General features: G+C 38.3%; 2 protein-coding genes across 4 annotated transcripts; one reads left to right on the top strand and one right to left on the bottom strand.

Moving 5' to 3' along the window:
* Window positions 1–1,390: 1,390 nt before the first annotated feature.
* Window positions 1,391–7,537, bottom strand: dgcr8 (DGCR8 microprocessor complex subunit). The gene is made up of 14 exons (XM_056746154.1): window positions 7,418–7,537; window positions 5,897–6,914; window positions 5,456–5,618; window positions 5,188–5,330; window positions 4,765–5,071; window positions 4,481–4,678; window positions 4,297–4,398; window positions 3,862–3,960; window positions 3,398–3,477; window positions 3,167–3,267; window positions 2,946–3,052; window positions 2,689–2,816; window positions 2,473–2,586; window positions 1,391–1,894 (listed from the first exon to the last, which is right to left on the bottom strand). Exons 2-14 carry the CDS (start codon window positions 6,587–6,589, stop codon window positions 1,811–1,813), a joined length of 2,319 nt encoding a protein of 772 aa, XP_056602132.1. The 5' UTR covers window positions 6,590–6,914; window positions 7,418–7,537; the 3' UTR covers window positions 1,391–1,810.
* Window positions 7,538–7,865: 328 nt separating this feature from the next.
* Window positions 7,866–14,005, top strand: tia1l (cytotoxic granule-associated RNA binding protein 1, like). 3 transcript variants are annotated; one of them, XM_056746537.1, is made up of 11 exons: window positions 7,866–8,071; window positions 8,765–8,861; window positions 8,952–9,050; window positions 11,031–11,085; window positions 11,241–11,328; window positions 11,411–11,486; window positions 11,589–11,697; window positions 11,867–11,962; window positions 12,043–12,127; window positions 12,211–12,346; window positions 12,442–14,005. In XM_056746537.1, the coding sequence occupies exons 1-11, from the start codon at window positions 8,031–8,033 to the stop codon at window positions 12,592–12,594; spliced, it is 1,035 nt and encodes a 344-aa protein (XP_056602515.1). In that variant the 5' UTR covers window positions 7,866–8,030; the 3' UTR covers window positions 12,595–14,005. The 3 variants fall into 3 exon arrangements, with proteins under 3 accessions (XP_056602515.1, XP_056602514.1, XP_056602513.1); XM_056746536.1 differs by having other exon boundaries at window positions 8,765–9,050; window positions 12,445–14,005; XM_056746535.1 differs by having other exon boundaries at window positions 8,765–9,050.
* The last annotated feature ends 9,744 nt before the right edge of the window (window positions 14,006–23,749 follow it).

Genomic DNA, 23,749 nt, shown 5'->3' with positions numbered 1-23,749 from the left:
GTTTCTGGTCATGAATTTATTTGCATTAACAAATCACTGTGCATCAGCGATCATGTAGTACAGCATCACTTGCAGCTAAATCATTCGGTCAACGATAATGACTAAAAGCACACAATTCTTCATAAAACGAATACACACTTGGCAAGACTGACAGGGCGAGTCACACTCCAAACATTAATGGGAAAAGCACGTTCTGTAAGCTTTGTCAGCAGGAGCCTTGTGCTCATGGAATACATATTCAGAAGCACAACAGCTATTATACAAATCGTCTGTCAAGAAAACCACTATGCCGATTGTTTTGGGCGATGGAGTAAAACATTGTTCAAAAACCTTGGTTTCATCTGAAGGCCAAACTACTTTAATCTACCTCTCCAAAAAGGAAATACATTGGTTTTCTTCAAGCAGGGACTAGTTCAATCCAGGAATTATTGCATATTTTTCCTTAAAATGTTGTCCCAGATGTAAGTTTATATATTTCATAAATATAAAAATGCATAAGACTGTTAAAGCTTTGGTTCACACTGTTCTTCAAGCTATTGAAAATGACGCAGTTGGTTTTTGTTCGAGGTATGAAGTTACCATAGTTGTTTTCATAGACTGCGTGTGAAATGATTGTGGCCAAAACATTTAACACACCAAAGGGATACGCTCTGAATAAAATGAGTAGATGGCAGATGTACACAAACAATACAGTGTCATCTAGCACAAGACACAAAAAGCCCATGCTTAAAAGGCAATTTCTCTAAAATATGTAAGAAAGCAAGCGTCACTCCACAGCAATCATGTAACGTACAGCATCACAAATGTAGACTCAAGTGAGATGTTTTCCCTTTCAAACACTACCATTAACAAAAGCAGAAAAACTAAGGCAACAAACACTATTCTGTCCCAACTAAAAAGTACCAGCCAGTCTCTAAAGCAAGGGTTAGGATAATATCAAAGCATGACAAATGTAAAACGCACTAAAATCCTCCCTGATGTCTTGTTCCTCAAACACTTGTGCTTCGTAAACAAGCAGAGCAACTAGTCAAATTGACCCTAGGTTTGAATCACTCCATTCAAATAATGTTGTACACTTCATACAAGCAAATAGTGCATAACTTAACAGCAGTTGAAGGAGACGTGTGCACACTAAATGCTTTAGAAAGAAATACTTGTATATTTCACATGTCAATAAAGATGACCCTGTCCACTGAACAAAATGCACTTTAAAGTATATAAACCCTAATTTTCCAGAAAGGATTGCATGCACTGTTAGTAAAAAAACAAGATTGACCATTTCTGCATGCCACTGAGGCAAACACACGTTCAGAAAGAAATCCTAAGAAGGAACCATTGATTGAAATGGACACATAGCTTCTATATTTCTGATATGTAGTAAATAGGAAAATAATTTATTTGCTCTTTATTTTAAAAAGGGAGTAACAATTTTGTTTTTATTGACAACATCTAAAAGCCACAAACTTAAAAGCAAGCATCTGTAACACTTATTCAACATACATATTTACGGTTTACTTCGATTCATAGAAACTTTTTTGTCATCCGCCAAATCAAGTGATTAAATTTGCACTTATCAGTGCAGAAGTGCATCTGGAGGTATTTTTGAATGCTTTTCGACTTTTCATAGTGTTTTTATGACTGTTAGTAAACCCATAAATTATAGACATATTTGTGAGGAGTTGCACTAATAATTCTGATAAAATGTAACTAGTATTGCCAAAAGTAATGAATAATTCAGTAATGGTGCATTACACATTTGTTAAAACTATTACCATTGGTCAGTGCTATCTGCTATCATGGCAAGGCCTTGTTAAACGTCGACGGTACACAGAGGTTCACTGCCGGGTTGAGCTGACTCCATTATAGTCATTTTGGGCTTCTTTCTTGCTTCCTCCTGAAATTAAAATAACAAAGGTAAAATGGGCCACAAACAGAAACTGTTATTCCCTATATAATAAAATAAACCACTTTAAGTACAAGTTTACCCATAAATGAAAATTCTGTCATTTACTCACCCTCGAATTGTTCCAAATCTGTACAAGTTTCAAGACATTCAAAGACATTTTTTTGGAAGAATGCTCGTTACCAAACAGTTCTTGGCCACCATTGACTACCATACTAAGAAAAACTACAATGGTAGTCAAAATTGCCCAAGAACTGTATGCTTTCATACATTCTTCAAATCTTGTGTTCAACAGAACAAAGAAATTAATAAAGCAAATGTTCCTACTACAGTAGTCAATGGTGACAAATAACCTTTTGGTTACAAAGCATTCTTCAAAATAGATTTTTTCTGTGTTCATCAGAACAAAGAAATGTAAACAGATTTGGAACAACTTGAGGGTGAGTAAATGAAGACAGAATTAACATTTTTGGGTGAACGGTTTCTTTTAAAAGTTTGCATATATGTATAGAACGCATAAAGTCTAGAGAGCTATTAAAATTATCTGCGTTTCATTTATGTATCCGTACCCTATCTCGAGCTAGTTTCATCATCTCCTCGCGTAGTTTGTTGAGGATGTGAAGGTTTGGCTTGTTCTTTTTGGCAAACTGCTGAAGCTCAATCACACTCTTATCAGAGTTTTCCTGAAAATAGTGCAAATTTCTCAATGACATGTCATAAATCAATTAACAAGCATACTGAGGTGTTTAATGAAAGATATGTAATAGATAAAAGAGAGCACTAACCTTTTTGACCATCTTATTGCTTTCTCTGCCATACATGCGCAACAGCGAGCCCCAGTTCTTCACATGAGGATGAAGCATTTGGAGAATCTTTTGTGATGCCAGCTGCTTCCCCACCCTCTTATTCTTACCTACAGAAGAAAATGTGGTTGTATCAATGTTTGGCTACGTTTCAACGGTTGGGACAGTCCTGCTGAAGCTTCAATTAGATTAAGACGGTAAAAACTTGTTTTCGATCCGTTTCAAGCATGCATACTCACACCAGCCACGAACAGTGTGTTTCCCACATGTCATGACGTATTCACTCTTCTGGTTCTTTCCTGGGATCACTTCAAACTTGATGCTGGTGTCACCCATTCCATGGTTTCTATGGATCAGACAGCGACAGCCTTCCATTCAGACACATTTGACAAACTCACAATCTGGTGTATTATATAACTGGTGTAGTCAATTACGGTCTACTCTCTACATCATCCCATACCTCTTAAGGCACTCATGGAGGATCTGATATGGTGAGAGTAAACCTGCTTTGTTGGTCAGCTCATACACCCTTGAATCTTCAATACTGATATGATTAAAATACTGTGGGACAAGAAATGAAAACATGACTTTGCTTCACCAATAAATGAACAATCAACAAACACGATTTCTGCATTAGAGATCTAATCTAATTTTTTCCAACTAAATCAGGGAGCATAAAAAAGAAAGGTACCTCAAGCTCATCTCCTACAGGTTTCTCCTCAGATGTTTGTTTCACGAAGTCAGGAATGAGGATCTCCAGTGTTGCTCGAGCTGCCAGGGAGAAGCATGACAATTTAAATGCTTACTTAAACCAGTATATGAAGATTTTAAGTAATCTGTTATATGGCAAATGTATTCTTCCTCATCTTAAAAGGATAGTTCACCTTTAGCACCAACAACATGAGCATTATGTGACCCAAACTTAACTTCCGGTAAACCTCTGGAGGTTAACTTCGGGGCAAGCGTGTGTCCGATAAACATCTATAGTTCAAATATAAAAACCTTGTCACAAAAGTCATGTGTCCTCGTCTCTTTATGTATAGAAACAGCTTAGACTACATGAAACAATTATTTGTAGGAGATTTGAACGAGACATGAGGCTTGTGAAGATGTGAACTATCCCTTTAAGGACAAGAATGAAGATGGAGGAGGTACCAGCTTTATTCTTGGCAAGTTTTTTACTGCTAGCTGTTCCTGTGCCGTATGTAACACCGTCTATAATGACTGATGCTCCGAAGGGTTCACTTGGGTTTTCTAGGAAAAGAAAGCAACATTTTAATTAACTATAGTGCTAAATATTAATTCCCTTCCTCATTAAATAATCCACATCATAATCCACAAAATGTATTTTCAAGACAGTGGACATGAAGTACAAAATCATGGATGTTTGCCTGATTTAAAAACACTACAGCATTTACCACCAGATGTTCTTAATCATGTTAAGCCTAAAACCAAAAATCCATTTAACCAAATCAGTAATTGAATATTATTTATATTAATAAAATCACAAACAACTCTTCTTGCCGAGCAAGGCTTGTCCTACCATAGATCCACAACAACCAGCCTTCATAAACATTATGCCACACTTACCACATTCAAAAAAGTTGTAAACTGGTCGCACTTTCAGCACTCTTTGCATATACTCGTGCAAAATGCAAACTTCAGATTTCCCATTGGGGTTGATGATGAACTCTGAAAGACAAACACAGTCCGTCCTGAGGAAACAAACATATTTTGCACTATTTAATTTATGAAGTAAATAATTCTCAGTTACCTTTCTTTGTGGGCGTATCCTGCACAGACAGTGTGATGAGCTTCTGATTGGCCGGTAGGATGGGCCTCTCAGATTCAGCTTGCTTTCTCTTCATGTCCCTGTTGAATTGCCTGCGCTCGGCCCACGTTCGAAACTTCTTCACAGTCACTTGCTCAAAATCAAAGCACTTCTCCAAGTAGCTTCTGAACTCCTCAATTTCTGGGTTAAAATAAAATAAACATGGATAGATTCACTATGCATTTGGGAAAAGTGTTTAAAAGTACAATATAGTCTCATCCTCTTACCAACAGACTCATCTTTGCAGACCTCCACCTTGGCTCGGACCTGGCCTAGAGCTCCCTGTGCAGCATCACTGCCATGACTGTCCTTCCTGACTGAAGACGCTGCTGGCTCTGGACCCTCTAATGTTGGCTCTTCTGTGGCAGTAGAGTCGGGCTCATCGGCTCTCTCAAGCGAAACAGTCTCTTCCCCTGGTTTCACCGGAGACACCTCTGCGTTTGGAGTCACCTCTCCGTTATGTTCCCTTTCCTCTTGATCCTTCATTTTTTTGTAGTGCAAGCAGGGAATGCTATTGGTTGGTGGGTCATGTTTCTAGTAGGGAGAAAGATGAGGTAATGTATTAAAAATAAATGAATGTAGCAAGTAGCAATTATGCGACAATAGAAATTCCATCATGAAACTCGCAGATGTTAGATCTAATGGTTTACCCTAATGCTTCCTGTTCCAAGGAAGTAAGGTCTAGACCAGGTCACAACTCTCGTTTCCCGGTGGAGGTAGACTGGAATGCCAGAGTTATGGAATGTCATGATCCATCCATCAGGTAATGGTTCAGTCGGTGGGCGTCCACGACCTGCGGAAAACAAGTCTCATCATCATGGGTGCCTACTTTGGCGTATAAGCCACTTTTGAACATATAACAGACTTTTCATTTCTGAATGCACTTTAGACTCTATCACAAGGGTTTCTGGGACTCACTCTTGAGAACGGTTTTAATTTTGGTCATCATGGGCTGAACTCCTGCCTCCCCATCTGAATTGTGATCACTGTCTCCAGTGTACCGGTCTTCAGCCAGACGTCTTTTTTTGGGCATGGGCATACCTTCCTCCAGCAGGGCATCTACATCATTGTCAAAGTCCTCCTGGAAGAGCAGCTGGTTTAGTAACTGGCACTTCAACTAAATGTACAAGGAGAAGCCAATTTGAATCAAGCCCACTTTGTAAGCTGTAATTCAAATGTTCTTCTTAATGGACCACCTCTTGACACTCCAGGATCCCTCTTAGTGACCAAAAGACATGTGCTTTAATTGTAGTCATGTTTTTGAATTATGAACATTTAGCTTTGAAAAGCTTGCAACATCAGCAGAAATACAACACGACCAAAACCTAAGGTCATAATAAAATGATGCGGTTCTCTTACCTCATATGAGTAACTCAGGTCCTCCTCGTGCACTTGCTCCTGTTGAACAATCATCTCAGACCTGAAACCGCTCGGGTCTCCATCTTCCGCTTCCAGAAAGTTCTCACTGAAATCTTCCAAGTCATCTAGCACAGCAAATTCGACCTTGTTCTCCTGCTCGGCCTCCATCTCGAAACGGTTTCTAGCTAAACTTAGAGCTTTGTAGCTCTGGCCTGAGCTGCTTGGCACACTTCCCTGCTCTAAACAATCATCCAGTTCACCATTCAGGCTCTCTAGGATCTGGTCATCGCTAACCTGCCCCAAACCAGTGTACAACACTTTTCTGTCCTTGCTTTTACTGGTGTCATTGAAACTTACACGGATCTTTACGTCTTTGAGAAGCTTGAGATCAGGTAGGAACTTGGAAAGCGGGGGAGCATGGCGAGCGGTTCTAGGGCACCTGCCCATGGGGTCAGGGTTATCTGATGGGCAGCTACTAAAAGTCAACGTACGCTTGTTGAGGAGGAGCTTTTCGTCCCCGTCCACTGCTGGGGCGTGTTGTTGTCCATCACCACCAGAGCTAACGTCCATTTCCTCTGCGTCACTGGACGTTTGCAGGGGAGGTGGTGGAGGCATGTTAAAGAAATCGTTTTCTGCCAATACCGATTCCGGGGGCTCCAAGGGGAGGGGTGGTAAAAAATCATTCACATCCATAATGAATTTCTAATAAAAGAAAACCCTATATCGAACACTATAAGAGAATGCAACTGGGAAGGGATCTGCCGGAGTATAACTTTTAAGCTAAAATAAATGGCACCCCTACCACATGCACAAGTTCATAACACCGCTCAACACATCAATTTAATAATATTCATGTACATTGTTGAATATGCTAAGCTGACTACATTGTTCTTTTCATTAATGTAGACAGCTTTTTAGAAGTCACTGTCTCAATTATTGGAAATCACAATGCATTCAGCTTAAACGTTGCCCACATCTAAGCACTGTCCATCCTGGCACGCCAAATCTTCTGCCGGACCTAAAAAAAGGAAAAAGAGTTACCAAAAATACCATAAGATACATGTTAATGCATTGACATTTTACGCATTTGCGCTAAGTGTCTGAATAAACTTCAAGTTTTATAAAAGTGGTCGTAATATACGAGATAAATAACGATACTGTGCCTAACTTAATTAACATTATGCTTTCCTAAAATAACAGTCAAACGCAACAATCATAAGCCCCGCAAGGCCCTTGCTAATTGGTGGCTAGCAAAACTTCGTTAAAATACGGTTACGTTTAATCTCATGCGTGTTAAAAAACAACAATATAGTGTTGCAGTGTTGGTTTATAAAGTGATACAATTTGAGGCTTGTTTATTCCACATACATCGATCAATCTATCCCTCGATTACTCAGTCGGTGATAGCCATCAGGAGCCGTATGGTAACTTAACCCACCGTTTTAACGTCCGATTGTTAATCGGCTAAACGTCGAGATGAGCAAACATCAGTAAATAGCTGCACACCCTATTTCTACTCACCAAACTACACAAATGCTTTTCAGTAGACCTCGTGAAATCATAGGACTGCTCTGTTCGTTTGATTCAGATGGCCGTCTCCTTTCTCCGCCATCTTCCCGGCACGAGCAGGCAGCATCTGTGTGGCTGTGAATGTGTAGTATGAACACGCCCCTCGCAGCTCTCACACATGTGATTGGACCAGAGCATTGTGCCTGATTCGTTTCAGATGTGCTACATTGCAGTTATGATTTTGTTTGTCGTTAATAAAATCTTATAGAATACCAAATAGTGCGGAAAATCCCTGCATTTTGTATAATGTACAGATATGAAAATGCTAAATCAATAATGCATGTTTTCCGAGTGTGCTGGTGTATAATGAGTTTTCAACACAAAACAAGTCGCGAGTACGTAATCTGATCCGACAGGGGGCAGTAGCTAGTCTTTTTTTAGGAGTATCAACAGCTAAAGAAGAACTCCCCCAACGTCGTGTGATGACGTTTCACGAATAACGTCAGAGGAAGTTATTCCAGTAAATTCGCGTTAACTAACACAAGTTCAAATCTAACAGACTTTATCCGTCCGAGCCATAGAAACAAATATATTTATATCGAAGCCTTGACATTTTCCCACCAGCATGATGATGATGATGATGGACGAGGACCAGCCCAAGACATTGTAAGTGCTGTGGTAGTTTAGTCGGCCGCTAAAGGAAACGAAACGAAACTCGTGTTTAAACACGTTTATCGGAGCGGCGCTATGATATAGTGCGCCACACTTAACACGATAAGATCGAGAATATGAGCTTATTTATCATTCTTAGTGTGATTTCACATTAAATGTAAAAATGGCGTCCACGCTTTCAAGTCACTATAGCCCAAGCCGGTTACACCAACACCAAACTGGGGCAGCGGAACCGACCCCATTAGGGATGGCTCCGCACAAGAGCGTGTTTTCCGAGCTAATGTGAAATTTTGACTTATTGAGTTAAACCCACAGGAATGGTCTGTTCGTATTAGTTGTAGCGTTTACTGCAGCGCCAATTGGCAAGCCATTTCCGTTTGTAGCTTTGGGTTGCTGTAGCCCGGTGAACTAATGTTTAAAAAGAGCATTTAAATGTTGCTATATGCTCCATGGGATCCCTATCCGTATTTCCCCTGTTGTAAGATGTTTATTCAGAAAGACGTTGAGTTCACAGTCAGTGGTTATGCTCGTAGATTAGCTTTAGGATCGCGTTAGCTGTTGGCTAACGTGCGCTGAAAACGTGGCAGAAATGAGTTCCGCGGAACCCGCTGCTGGCGTGAAAGATGGAGAAAAGCGCAACGCACTATGACTGGGTTTCAGCTTCCTGTTATTTTCTGTGATATTAAGGTATGTCGGGAACCTCTCCAGAGACGTTACGGAGGCCCTCATCCTGCAAGTGTTCTCCCAGATCGGTCCCTGCAAAAGCTGTAAAATGATCATTGATGTGAGTTTTAAAGCGCATGGATATTTAGCATTTTTTCGGCATACAGTTAAGGGGATCAGAGTTTATTCCACATTGTCTTGTGTTTTTCAGACGGCTGGAAACGACCCGTACTGCTTTGTGGAGTTTTATGAGAACAGACACGCTGCTGCTGCACTGGCTGCCATGAATGGCAGGAAGATCTTGGGAAAGGTAAGATGTGTACCCGCACATTGACGCACACCTACAAGAGTTGAATGGATATAGGATGAAATGAAGCTATAGGTCCTAAACATGCGTGTAGTAGTAGTAACTGTGTGTTTACAGGTAAGTTGTTCCACTACATTATGTTTAAACAGTTCTTATCAACCATTTGATACATGCAAATCTTTATTTATTCCAAAGATTTTTGCATCTACGAGTAGCCGTAAATCTTAACCCTGCTGCTGGAGGTCTACCTACCCTCCAGAGTTTAGTTTTAACCTTGGTCACACACCTGCCTAATGTAATCCTACACAGCTTGAATAGCTGGTTCGGGTGTGTTTGATGGGAGATCTAACTAATTATAGATGTTTTGTCCAAATTTGCCTTCAAGTGCATATCTTAAATCAGATTCGAGCTTGTACAGCACAGGGAAAATTACCCGGAAGTAGTGTGAAACAAAACGAGGGAAAACGTAACCTCCAGTTTTTCTGTGGGCTTCATTTTTAATTCAATACAACATTCATCTATACAACAAATTTGGCCTATAAAGAAATGTTATCATAAATTCCATAGTCTTTAAAATGATTGAAATGTAAAACTAAAATACCATTGCAAATTCAATCATTACCATTGCCAATAGATTTGCTTTCCACCATGTTGGTTAATCTATGCTTTGTATGACATTGCCACTTGTGTATCACAGTTTCCTACTTGTAAATACTCAAATTGGTCGTTCATGCCCTCTGAACTTACAATATTTCATACTCCAACTGTAAGTACTGTTTTTGTTCAAATGAAAGGATATATATTTAATTGTATGCCTTTTTCTTATGTTATGTTTACAACGTGGTCAAATTTAGTATTTTTGAGTTGTGTATCACCACTTTGATCTTAACCAGAAATAGTATACCAACCGGGTCCTTTAAGGATACTTATTTCTACATACTATGACATACAACTAATATAAATTCTGTTAAGGATGGGTGGTAAATTGGTATGCAGGGTGATCTTGCGTTTGAATTGGCACCCTGTATCTTAATATAGTGCACTATTGGAGGGGATGGTCATTTTTAGCACGATCCGAAACCACAGCTGGCATTATCGAGTGCACTCATTTAATCCCATGATGCACAATCGTTGATGTACAATCGATGTACACCCGACAGCTTGCAACTACATTCCTTCCATTACTCTGAATGGAAGTCCTCTGTCTTGCCCGCTGCGCACTTCCAGCATAAGGAAAAGTGAATGAGGGCATGGGGTGATTTCAAACACGGCCTGGACTGAGGAAGGTAGCCGTGCAGGAGCAGGATTGGCTACCCTGGATGTAACGGTCTCAAAGGTGTTTTTAAAGTTTTAGACTGTAGGACTAAGGAAAGCGTATTGAACTATAAATGTGAATATGTACTAGTATACAGATTATGGCCTATATTGTTTCTGTATCTCTTAAGGAAATCAAATCTAACTTTGAGCATGTCTGAAGCTTTTATATGTCCATTGGAGTGCCACATGATTCTACCATGTCACAAAAACGTACTCCGATCATCCATCGCTTGGGTTCAAGTTGAACATTCCTTTTTTCAGTCCCTCGTCACGTCCTCCACTTAACATCTAGCTTTGCTTTATCATCGTTTGCACCTATACCAGGCCTTCAGCTTTAGAAAAGCCTTGGAGAAAATATATTCAGTGCAAATATTTTATCCTCAACAGGTAATGAAGGACCATTTGAGGAGTAATACAAGTTGATAATGTCACTCTGTTGTAAGTCTCTTGCTATTTAGAATTTTTTTTACTATGTAGAAAATAATTTCAGAATCTGGTTTGTTTAAAGTCACCATTCTTTTTTGAATTAGAACATGACGGATCGCCATTTTGTCCGATTATTGTTTCTGTGTTTGGAGAGAAGTCATAAAATGCGGCTTACATGCAGGCGACTGTAGTTTTTGTTTTTTTCACTCTTCCATCTTTCTCCTCTGCTGTTCCTCACAGGATATGAAAGTTAACTGGGCCTCAACACCAAGCAGTCAGAAGAAAGACACAAGCAGTAAGTGTCCTGTTAAAAAGCATGTTAGTTTGACTGATGCATGGATTTTATTACTGAAAGGATGTACTTGCCTCTAAGTGTATAATGTGGATTATTTCTCTCATGCTGTGTGGTTTGAGATTCCCTTATGTTTTCCCTTCAAATTATTATCGTAGATCATTTCCATGTGTTTGTTGGTGACCTGAGTCCAGAAATCTCGACAGATGATGTCAGAGCAGCCTTTGCTCCATTTGGAAAGATATCGTAAGTGGCACAATTTGATAAAGCATTTCAAAATCTCTTAAAAAAAAAATCTGTATTTTAATGTAACATTTGGTACATTCAGTGATGCCCGTGTGGTGAAGGATCTGGCTACTGGAAAATCTAAAGGATACGGTTTTATCTCCTTCATTAATAAATGGGTGAGAGTTTGCATATGGCCATAGTGACAGTTATGCTTGTGACATTATTGAATGTGCTTCTATTTTCTTATTGTTCACTTTTTATGTTGTTGTCTCTCATAGGATGCAGAGAGTGCCATTCAGCAAATGAACGGCCAATGGCTGGGTGGAAGACAGATCAGAACAAACTGGGCCACAAGGAAGCCATCCGCTCCCAAACCAAATAATGAAAGTAAGTCGGTTTAACTGGAATTGATTAGTTTAGTGTCATAATCATGTTTCATTTAGTAGTTAGGAAATAGCAGAAATGATATAGTCACAAAATGTCTAGTGATCGGTTCTTTGGGGAACACATTGAGAATTTTTGATAAAATATAAATATTGTCTGTCCTCTCGTGCAGCTAGCAGCAAACACTTGTCCTATGAGGAGGTTCTGAACCAGTCAAGTCCAAGTAACTGCACTGTGTATTGTGGTGGAATTGCTACTGGCCTTTCAGGTTTGTATAAATTTCTTTTATCCAAAGACACCCCCATGCGATTTGAAAGATCTAAGTGTTTTTTTTCTCCTCTGCTGTAGATCAGCTGATGAGACAGACTTTCTCACCATTCGGGCAGATAATGGAGATCAGGGTCTTCCCAGAAAAAGGCTACTCATTTGTGAGGTATGAAATACTAGTTGTGTGACTCAAAGCTATTCTTGTGCCATTTATTGTGTGAAAAATGCATTTTGCTTCCTCTTTGCCAGGTTTGACTCTCACGAGGGTGCCGCCCATGCCATAGTGTCCGTAAATGGGACCTGCATTGAGGGCAACACGGTGAAATGCTACTGGGGCAAAGAAACCGCTGATATGAGATCAATGCAACAGATGCAGATGCCCCAGGTACCACTTTACCTTGATTGGCACCTTTCATGTGTTTACTATACCTTCTTGCATGTGACGGGAACCTCCTAACTGTCTTATTTTCCATGCCACAGCAGAATAAACCGACCTATGCGGCCCAGCCTTACGGACAATGGGGTCAGTCATACGGCAACGGTCAGCAGATGGGTCAGTACGTTCCCAACGGTTGGCAGGTGCCCACTTATGGCGTCTACGGCCAGGCCTGGAACCAGCAGGGATATAAATAAGTACAAACGTGGCTGTTATGTGCCCTCAGTCCAATCATTAAACCCCGCTTCAGTGTGGCATCTGCCCAATGGGACTCACCATTTCAGAGGTTGTTGAAAGGGCTGCATTCAGCCCACTGTACATTATACTCAGACCATTAATCTGAAAGGAATCCTGTCTTGTCTTTTTTTTGCCCCAGGACTATTTTTTTTAAAGTACCACATTTCGGGGGCTTTAATTGTCTAGTTTTGAATCGGATTAAATGTGTTTTGCAGGCTCAGTTTAGCTCACACTTTTAAGTGTTTAGGACGTATGAGGTCTAACATACTGCACTCTTTGTATGCTGTTTTCTTTAAGAACTTTTATTTTTGTTCTGTCATTATGGCTATGCTTTATTTTTACAAGAAAGGTTTCAAGAATTTAGACGTCTGATCATGTTAATTGAATATAGAAAGTATTTTATCTTGTAACACCTATTGATAAAAGGTATTCTGCATATAGAAAATATTCTCCTGTGGTCTTGAGCTACACCTGGGGTTTCAGGAACGTCTTTATTCTGAAGTTCTGGACACAATTACTAAAGCTTTTAGCAAATTCTATTGTGCAGGTTCAGGAGACCCATGTTTTTTTCCCCTTCAGCTAAATGTTATACTATTAGTTTTGTAACACGGAATACTTAATTGTTTAGCTCAATTTTTAAGACTTAATTTCCTGTTTTTACAAAATCATGTTTGCGTGGATCCTTTGAGGGTGTGACAGCACACTGGTTAATCGGAGGTCATGGGAGTGCTGTAGCATCTATGTAAAGATTTTTGTAATTCTGTGTAAAATGAGGTTGTGAATTATTTCTTGAAATCTTGTAAATTCAGGGTTTGTTGAACATCTGTAATGTTGCATGGACATTCTGAGCTCTGTTCTTTGAAACAATCTCTTGTAAACATAAACTAAGATTGTCATTAGTTACCGAGATGTTATTTCAATATCCCCATACTGTATTCTCTCAAGAATCAATGTTGATTTGACAAGCCAAAGACAACAACAAAAATGAACTGAGAACTTGCATGCTTCAACCTTTCTGTACTGAGATGGTGATTGTTAAATACGTGTATGCGTTGTTATTAGAGGTTATATGAAAAGGTGCAGTAATGTGAGATAATCCTGGATTTCAGCCACGTGCTCTCAATTTGCTTGCATACCCAAATTTTCTCTTTTTCTCTACTTTTACAAAAGTCGCAAGCATTGTTTTTCATGTCATGTAAAATTATCAAAATAATTATTTAATGTCACTGCTTATGTTCTTTAACGGAGTTTTTTTTTTAATTTGTAAAAAGTTGGAGAGGTATGTTATTTTGACACCCGATTATATGCTTCCAACTAATGTTGTTCCACTTACTCTATTCCATATGTAAAAACTTAACCTTTCAAAACTGATTTGTTGTATTGAGTGTTCAATTATTTTTCTTACTAATGTTTCTTTAAATGTCCATTTGAATCCAGATCTTTGTAGGATGAGACTTTTGTTGTTAATGTCATATGATGTTGCTTCAGATATTGGCTATCAAAAAGGAGAAGGAAGTTTGTTGTAATACATTTTTGATAAAGAGGCAACTGTTCACCCAATGATACATACTGCTGTGTCCATACAGCAGGAAAAGGGGTTTCTGGGTACACGTTTCTTTTCTCACATTGGTTTGTTAATGTTTGTAGCTATAGCTTGTGGCTATCGGGCAGCAAAAGGTCTCTATTATCCTTTTAAAGTAAAACTATTCATACTCATAAACGATGTCCTGCAGAATTTTCGGTAATGAGGTATTTAGTGAGAAGTTATGTTTAACACATTTATACAAGGCTTATCAAGACTGGAGCATTAATTTGATTATCAGTGCTTCGGATTAATACTAGACTGTACTAATTACAAATGAATAAATGACTGACTTCATAACTCGCTGATGAATTAAGATCTTAACTTTCAGATGACAGTCGGTGAGCTCCATAAGTGGTTAGAGGGTGGTCCTGCAAAGTCAAGGTCATGGGTTTGATCCCAACGACTGCACATGCTCAGAAACAAAAAAGAGAAATGAATAGTATAATGATATGTAAGTTGGTTTGGATAAAAGCATCTGCCAAATGCATAAATGTAAATGCTAATAACATGAAGACATTTCAACTTTTTTGTGGATTTCCTATTTTTTTAAACAAACAAATAACTTCCAAAATATAATTTAGGCAACAGGACTCGGATGGACCCTCTCCATTCATACCTTAAATATCATAAAACACACAAAAAAGATACTGAGAAAATTCACTTTTTTTATTCACATTGCCTTCAAAAGAACAAGATGATGAAACTTTCTGCTGAAAACATGTCTTGTGGAACATTTGAAGGTTTTCAGAGGTGAGGACGTGTTAGGGCAACAGGGCTGAGTAAAAACCTGGGGACACAACTACAAATGTAATAGGTATCTAAAATAGTATATTTTTATGCAAAAGCATAGATTGACTATGTAATTACACAAAAAATGCAAATACAAGTAAGATTTAACCTATTTCATGGTTAAGTATAAGAATAGATAGTGGGGACACATAAGAAACGTTATTTATGTTTAAAAAAATCATTTTAAATTTTAAGTTAGCTTAATGTCCTGGGCACTGGAAACGCTGCGGGCGCCATCTTCTGCCGAGACGCGGGAATTCATTCACCGCGAGCAAAACGATAGATGGGCGCAGAGTCCTGCATCCGGGCGGGGTGAACTGCTAATATAACGGGTAGAATAATTATCCACGTGTCATTTGCGGGACGGTAATTCACGTATCCAAGAAGACTTTTTCAACTCAGCTTAGAGAGCTGGTTTTACAAGGTCCTGTGCTTTGTGTTAATGCTGTCTGAATAGCTGGTTTCTAATTGCAGCGCGATTTGCAGTGTAGGCAATCGTGCTGCATGGACAGCGATCACTCGAGTCTTTTCTCTTATCACAATTTAAAGAAAAATTTAATCTCATCATGGTCCTACCGGTCTCTTTCCTGCATTACACTTCAGCTTTGATGGCATCTTAGCTTTAGCGTGTTGAAGAGTTTCGTGAGAGACAGCCAACAGTGATCCAATATTGTTATCTAGTAACCTATCCAGGTGCTTTTCTTTGGCAACTGAGTTGACCAATCAACTCAGTTATCAACTCAATACGACCAATCAACTCAATACGTCATTTCTTTTAAACAGGAAGTCGAAAGACGCTCGCGGTAAGGAGTTTTCTTTGGCATGAAATTTTACAAACAAAAGTGGCCTGGCACAAAAGTGCAAATGTCGAAATAGACATCACACAAGCACTACAAAACAAGATAAAACAAATACTTTTTTTACAAGGCCTTTTTTAAAAACTGCAATTATTCTTTGCGGTAAGAAGGTATATAATGCAAAGTTTGCAAACTTGTGAACAGAAGCCATAAAACCTAAAAAAATCGGATACGTCTGTGTTTTTGCCAGATTGCTTAAGAATAAATCACAGAAGGTTACTAAACAGTTCTTGCTCTTTTGGAAGCAGGGCATATTCCAGAAAGCTGGTTATATGACAAACCTTGGTAAATTTAAGGGTAGGTTAGCTGATAACCTCAACTTTTGGTTCCAAAAGCGGAGGTAACTTTCTGGGTATGCAAGTAACCATAGCAACTCACTCTCTGAAGATAACCTGCTCCTGAGCAGGTTGTGTTCCAGGGTTAATTCATTTCAAGGAAATGTTACTAAGTTTCGGGGGTTGTCTGTGCATGCGTGCGCTTTTGATGAGCGTCGAGTGGGCGTGGAAGCACAGATTACGTAGACTATAATATATTATAAATTTACATTATTACTATATTATCGTCACACCCATTGCGATTGAGCATTCACGGCGGATTTGATGCTAATTTTATGATTTGTGTCCTTTTCAAAATAAATAATCTTTAAATAAAATAATGTGAGCTGTTCTTAATCAATTTAAAGGTGCAGATTGTAAGAATTTTGCAGTAAAATATCCAAAAATCACCAGCTGAGTACTTCCAATCACTTGTAAATTATAGGAAAAACGCCAAACAGGTACACGGGGCTGTGCAGTCTCCTGTCAATGGTGTCATATCCGCGTTACCCTTTGTTACCGCCTTTCATGAAGTAGAAGTAGAGTCTAGCAAGCCACTACCTTCTTTACAGCTGCTGTGTTGTTAAACGTGACTTTTTGGTAACGCTTCATGCTGACTTGCCCAAACATACACTTAAATACATAGGCTATTTTACATACAAAACACGTTTAAATAGTGTGTATTTTCCATACATATGTTTGAATACAGCGCAACTGTAACTTAAACTTAATTTGATATTATAATAATTATTACAATCACTTGGATGTATGCTTCATGTGTTAATAGTGGTGTATGCAATAACAATAAAGTAAATAACGAAGTAAACAATATGTTGTGTGGTGTGCAGAATTCAGTAGTCAGAAGTAAGACCGAGCTGTCTTTAAATGTTATTTGCTTTACGCTCTTGTTGTGTCACGTGGTGACACTCTTTCGTCAGGTTTTCTGAGCTTTCTGTTGCCGTTGTTGCAGCCTTTTCCCACAAAAATAACCATAAACATAAATATTTTCTAACATAGTAACAAATACAAAATCGAAGTGCGAAGCATTAAACATGAAGTCACTCGCGGTAATGCCGCGCTTATGGAAGCCCGTTTCCGCCAGGGTTGGGAATTTTTTTAGAATTAGTAAGTCATAATAATGATTCAAAACCAATCCTGGCGGAAACGGGCTTCCATACGCCCTTCATGGAGACTTCAAGAAAAAAAGGTGAATATAAGCACATTCAGTTTGTTATTAACAAAATACTCCTAGAGTTACCGTTACAAAACCAACAGCAAATATGCACATTATGTGTGTAATAGAGAGTTAATCAGGGTATTTCATCATTCGCGTTTCCCAATAATGGGAAGTTGAGTTTGAGCAGTGTTTCTTGGCAAGGTTCTGTTTTTAATTGTCTACTTTGTACCCTTAAACAATTAAACTGAATAATTTGGCTTCCGGCACGATTCTTTAACGGACACACCCCCGGAAGTCGAGGGTTACCGAGTTACCTGAACACACATGATTTTATGAGTGGATTCTTCATCGTATGTAAGTGTAAATCATTTGATTGAAGCTGTTTTTTGGTTAAACGTAAACGATTTAGCCCCAATTTGTGTATGTTCCAACCCGTTTGCCTTTGTTATTTAATTTCCCTTCGGGAATACTGAGACTTCTTTGCGGCTTTTGAAAATTTGCAGACATCTGGGGCCCGTTTTAGAATGGAGGATTAGTGAAAACTCTTGAGTAAAAGCATATTAACCCTGAAATGAGGGAAATTCTGGGTTTTCCGTTTTAGAATGTAAGGTATGTCAAACCAAAGAGGGGTAACATACTCAGAGTCAGTAACCTTGGTAACTTACTCTGTGAACCTAACCTGGTCCGGAGCAGGTTTTCTTTGGTAAACCCAGAGTTTCTTTCCATCTCCTCCCCCTTTAAAAAGCGCAAGTGGTGTACCTCATGCATTCATTAATACTGTCATTCTTGGCACGCATTTTGATCACACAGAGACCATCTCAGTGACTAAAATGTCATATTTTATAGAGGATCCTGTTTGTGAAGAGGCTGCATTCATTCATATGGATGTTCTTTGATTTCAGGAGAGAAATTTATGTCCCGAGTGTAATTATGTCATTTCCCTGTGCATTTGTAGTAAAACTGTACCATTTTTCTTTGCAGTGAATAACATATGTGACCCTGGATCAAAAACCAGTCTTAAGTACCACGGGAACATTTTTAGTAAAAGACAAAATACAATGCCAGGGTTAAAATTATCGCTTTTTCTTTTAGGTCAAAAATCATTAGGATATAAAGTGAAGATCCTGTTCCATGAAGATATTTAGTAAATCTCCTACCTTAAATATATAAAAACTTTATTTTTGTAAGTGGATGGCCTGCTAAATTGCCCCAGATTTACAACTTCATGGCAATTTTCTCAATATTTAGATTTTTTTGCACCCTCAGGTTCCTGAGTTTTAAACGGTTGTATCTCAGTCAGATATTGTCCTTTTCTAACAAATCATATATCCATAGAAAGCGTTCAGATTATGTAAAATCTCAATTTCGAAAAATTGACCCATAAGGCTGGTTTCGTTGTCCTGGGTCACATATATCAAAATGTATCTCATCTATCCTGACATCAATAACATCAGCCGTCGTGGCCATGTAGTACATCATAGCAGATTCTTTCCCTTACATGTTCTCACAAATGGTAGTTTTCTATGGAGGATAGGAAATTATCTAATAAATTGTGTAAATAAAGTGCATGAATAAAGAAATTAATAAATACAGACAAATGTAGGAATGAAGTGATAAAAGTAATGAACATTTAATTTAGACATCCTACCCAAAACTGCTCCGAGCAGGGTTCGAACTGATGATCAGTCTGACTTTGACCAGAGAGTCTGAAACATTAACAAGTGTCCCATAGACAATCATGTCTCATACTCATCAGTAGAGCACTGAAGCAGAGTGAGAACATGATATTTTTTTTGTCTTTTTCTGTTGTTTCATTCATTTATTCCTTAAGTCATTTACACATTAAAGCACATAAGTAAATCCACTGTATGCAGATTGGAAAGTGTTCCTCGCTCTCAAGCGCTTTCTGCCGCCAAGTTGCTTTTTTTTGGTGCTGTTGCAATGGTGAATCGAAATATCGGAGCTCCATTAATCATGGATTGTTATAGTTGTGGTTCAAATGCTTAACTCAAGGTAAGCCTACCCAGAGTTAATAGAACTAACTCAGTTATGTTACTTGTATATTATGATGCGTTCTGGCTTCACAGAGGATCTGTTGGATTCAGCACTTTGTCTTGTCTGATATACAGCTTTTAACTTCTCATAAAATGCATTTGCTGTTGCTGGTTGTCTTGGAAGTTGCTTATATAAAATCTACCTCTTCAGATGTAGGCAATCTCTTTTGTTTGGGTATAATGTACCTTCAAAACACTGCTGTCTTTCTGTACAACCATGATTTGCCACTAGATGGAGAACTTGTCCGGTACATTAACAGGGTCTTAAAATATGAAGGCTTTCAAAATAAAAACACATGACAAAATGCATAACCACACTTCCTCAGTTATGTTGATACGTCCAAAATATGTTGTATAGCATTAAAATCTTCACTAATTGTCTCTAGGGAACTAATTCTGCTTTGCAAGGTAGTTAGAGAGAAGTTTGTAGTAAATGAGTGACTGACGTTTGTGCGTAGGTGAGAGAGAGCGAGCAAGGTGTCTTTGCTTTGAAACTTCATTTGTCAGTCTGTTAGTGTGATAGTGATGATAAAGTGTGTGCGTGTGTTGCTGAGAACAAGGTGTCTTTAGTGCAAGTTATCATTAGTCAGTGTGTCAGAGCAGTGGTGTGGAATAGAGGGCTGGATTGACAGGCTGATAAATGAGGGCAGCCTATCTCTCAACAGCACTGCTAAAAACAGAGAGAGAATAGATGTGAGAGAGAAATGTCAGCAGATGAGTTACTGAACAGATCAAAACTGACATAAATCAAATCTGTTCGTGACTTGCTCCATCTTCTCCCTCTCTCTCTCTCTCTCTCTCTCTCCGCATCTCTCTCACTCCCCAACAGCAGCTCTAATAACTCTCCTCAATACATCATATCAGACAAAATTTGTTGGATAGATCTTGCCTAATGTCTTGTACTATCCAGGTAAATAATCTGTTTGTGTATAGCACTTTGTGTACGTCTATGATTGCCTGATGCTCAGTGACATTATGTGTTATGTGTCTTCAGTGTTTGCTTGTATGTAGAGCTGTCACAGTTATTAAATAATCCTCTGATTGTTTTTTTACCTATTGCGCAACTTTAGAAGACATAAGGGGATCTGTACTACCTGCAGCACCCCTACATCCAACATCCATGCTCTGCACTAAGTAGTTGCTACATATGAACCTTGTGATGAGCTTTAGTTCGGGTACTTAGGACATTAACGCATAGTCGTAGTTTAATTTACAGAAATTTCGTTAAGATTTTTAATTGGTTAAATAAATTAATGTTTAAATTAAATTAACTAAATGTAAACACTGGTCCGTTTTGTTTTTTTATATCATCTTTAATTAAAGGTGCTGTATGTAATTTTTGGAGGATCTATTGTCAGAAATGCAATATAACAAAATCTTCAGAGGTGTATAAAGACCTTACACAATGAAGCGTTATGTTTTTATTACCTTAGAGTAAGCTACTTCTATCTACATACACCACGGGTCCCTTTGCTCGAATCACGTAGGAGATAGGGAGCATATAAAAGGAACGAGCGACCTGACCGTCGAAGAGAGAGGACCGGTCCCGAACTTGTGTTATGGTTGTATTTGTATTTGTGTTTGTGTTTGTGTTTGTGTTTATGTTTATGTTTTGTTCGCCGGCGGTCGTCCGCGAGGGGCCTTAAATCTTTGTTAAAATGTTTGCCGGTTCCCGCCACCTTCCTTCCATGTCTGAATCTTATTACAAATATGATGTGTTTTTAGTTTGAACTGTTTCTCTGTATGCTATGATGAGAAATAAGGGTCAGTAAGGAGGATTGACAGCGATCGATTTCCTATCACATATCTATTTTAAGCCTTTGTTTTATGATAATAAAATATGATTTCAGGTAATCATGAAGCAATTGTTACTATGTAAAACACAACAGTCATCACATGGATGTCTTAATGTTACAATATTTAAAAATCTCTTCTGATTTTGTTTTCAACTATTAATTTTTTGGTGGATGCTCCTAACTCTTGAAGTGGGGGGAGAAAGGTTAATTTTGAGCCCTGTTCTCTATTTATTTGCTTAAATATTATGTATGCAAGTTACCTTTGCATCCTATTCATTTGTTAAAGAAGTCTAAATTTTGCTTTTGCTTTCGACGATTATGTAATTGTTTCACCTGTAATAGGGTCTATGCCTGTGTGACTCCCGCTTTTCACGGTCAGAACCCTCGGCAGAACAGTCGGGTAGAAGTCACACATGCATTATAGCCCAAATCTCGATTCGATTTTCGATTAATTGTGCAGCCTTAAGCTTCGGCCTTCTGAAGCAGTCTATACTGCCATTTACAATTATAAAATGGTTAAATGAAAAATCACAATAATTTGGGCAATCATTCTGTTGTGTGATTTATTCCTAGATTAATAACCATAATCTGCAACAAAAAAATTCACGATTAATCGTCAACCAGATTGAGGCTGTCCTACTTGATTGTACACGATTTTACAACCCAGAATGAATATCAAAGCGAAATGCATACGCCTATAGATGTCGTGTGGTCCTTGAGCTGTTGTAATTTTATATTACACTTTTGTATTTTCTTGAGCGCTGCACATTCAGAACACTGCACTCCAAACATACATTATAAAAGAAGAACTAGAATGAGTAAGAAAATAGATTAAAGAAAAAGGAGATGAAGAGGCTGCTCTGTCCATGTCCATGTGGTTCCTCTCCATGTAGCGGTGAGTTTGAGGACTGTATCTGCACATGTGTGACAGCTCACAGCAGAGGCTGACACAAAATAAACACGTTACAGTAATTAACCTTGACAGGCTCAATGTGGCCGCCAGCAGCAACTTACTCCTAATGATACAATTAATTTATAATTAAGCCACACTGTCTAACCAGAAAGTGAGAGAGAGAGCACTCTTTTACTTGTGTATATAGCCTGATTATTCCATACTGCAACATTTACACAGTTTTTAAGATTGACTGCATTATTAACAGGTGTGACTCACATTGCTCTGTACAAAGAACAGCAGACAGAACAAATAATGTCTATATATGAGCATGTAACCAATTCTCTATTCTGTAATGTCTGTCAACCATGTGACGCATCATAGTCAATATCTTTGTTTATGGATTTAATTGTTAGTTAACAGTTTTATATAAGCTATCTTGTGCAGCTCATTCTATTTTTTTTCAGATATGCAAGCAAACACCCAGTTTATGTATTTTCTCATCTCCACAAATACCAAACAGTAGTTCAGTCTCATTTTTCGTTTACAGAATACCACCTTTTAACATAACAAAACGTAATGGCATGTTTTTAGTCGGTTCTCACAGCACAAGAATACAAATGGCTGACAACACATCGTGGCCTGCAGTTCCTGTCATAGAGCTGATATCAGTTTCAGAATCTGTGTCGAAATTTTAGCACTTGAGTTTCACATATAGTAACCAAACTGTTACAGTTGTAGTCAAAACGTTGACGTAAATATGATCTGCAACATTATTAAGATGTATGATTGATATGGCACCTGAATATGATATGATGACTATTTGTTACTTCAAAAGCTTCATCCATGGATTTGAACTATTATACTGAGTACAAATAGAGACAGTGCTTCTCTTTTTTAAATGTATATTATGTTTTTAATCTTTTCAATGGAAAAATAATAGTGCTTAACAGCTCAAACTTAACAGCCCTCTGCTGGTCAAATATAGCATTACAATGTCATGGAGAGGGTGTTTGTGGGATGTGGCGTGTTTTCTTCTCTGATCTTTTCCTTCGTACCACCAGTTTTCTAGCTATGATTCTCTACACAAAGACATGAACACAATTATTAATATTGTCACAGCAAAGCTCAGCAAATAATTATATTCCATTTCCATGTTAAGTCAGACTACATGGCTAAGTTTGTGAGTATGCGGAGGCTAAGCAATACTGATCATCATATTTATTGTGCAGCACAAAGATTCATTAGTAGTCTTTAGAGAAGACAGTTGTTTTATCAGACCATATGGCCCTGTCTGTCTGTATAATACACACATTCCATCTGTATCCTGTAAAGCGCACACACACAGATGCATTCTGTCTGACAGACACACGGTCAGCGTCAGGTTAACACAAGGCTTCATTATCAGAGCACACGTGTTGTCTTCATGTTAATGAATATGGAATATGTTACTTATTATGTGCTTGCTTTCAAATTAGAGTAGTAACATCTATAAAGACAAATACATAGTCTTCAATAACACAAAAGGGCCTATTAGCACCAAAAATGAACATTAAGGACAAATATCACAGAACATTAATTTGAATCATCATAATGCATTTGTATATGTAATTGCCAATGCCAAATGACAATTTTTTGTTCAGGTCTGTCA

This window comes from Triplophysa dalaica, chromosome 4 (assembly GCF_015846415.1).
Source record: "Triplophysa dalaica isolate WHDGS20190420 chromosome 4, ASM1584641v1, whole genome shotgun sequence".
Classification (NCBI taxonomy): domain Eukaryota; kingdom Metazoa; phylum Chordata; class Actinopteri; order Cypriniformes; family Nemacheilidae; genus Triplophysa; species Triplophysa dalaica.
This window is presented reverse-complemented; position numbering and strand designations above follow the sequence as displayed.

Excerpts from the sequence above, each read along its gene's own strand:
- dgcr8 (XM_056746154.1), bottom strand. The coding sequence starts at position 6,589 with ATGGATGTGAATGATTTTTTACCACCCCTCCCCTTGGAGCCCCCGGAA. Across the intron at positions 4,679-4,764 it reads CTGCAAAGATGAGTCTGTTG|AAATTGAGGAGTTCAGAAGC; the intron begins GTAAGAGGATGA and ends ATTTTAACCCAG. Across the intron at positions 3,053-3,166 it reads CTCCATGAGTGCCTTAAGAG|AAACCATGGAATGGGTGACA; the intron begins GTATGGGATGAT and ends TCTGATCCATAG.
- tia1l (XM_056746535.1), top strand. The coding sequence starts at position 8,031 with ATGATGATGATGATGATGGACGAGGACCAGCCCAAGACATT. Across the intron at positions 11,329-11,410 it reads GCTCCATTTGGAAAGATATC|TGATGCCCGTGTGGTGAAGG; the intron begins GTAAGTGGCACA and ends TGGTACATTCAG. Across the intron at positions 11,698-11,866 it reads TCCCAAACCAAATAATGAAA|CTAGCAGCAAACACTTGTCC; the intron begins GTAAGTCGGTTT and ends CCTCTCGTGCAG.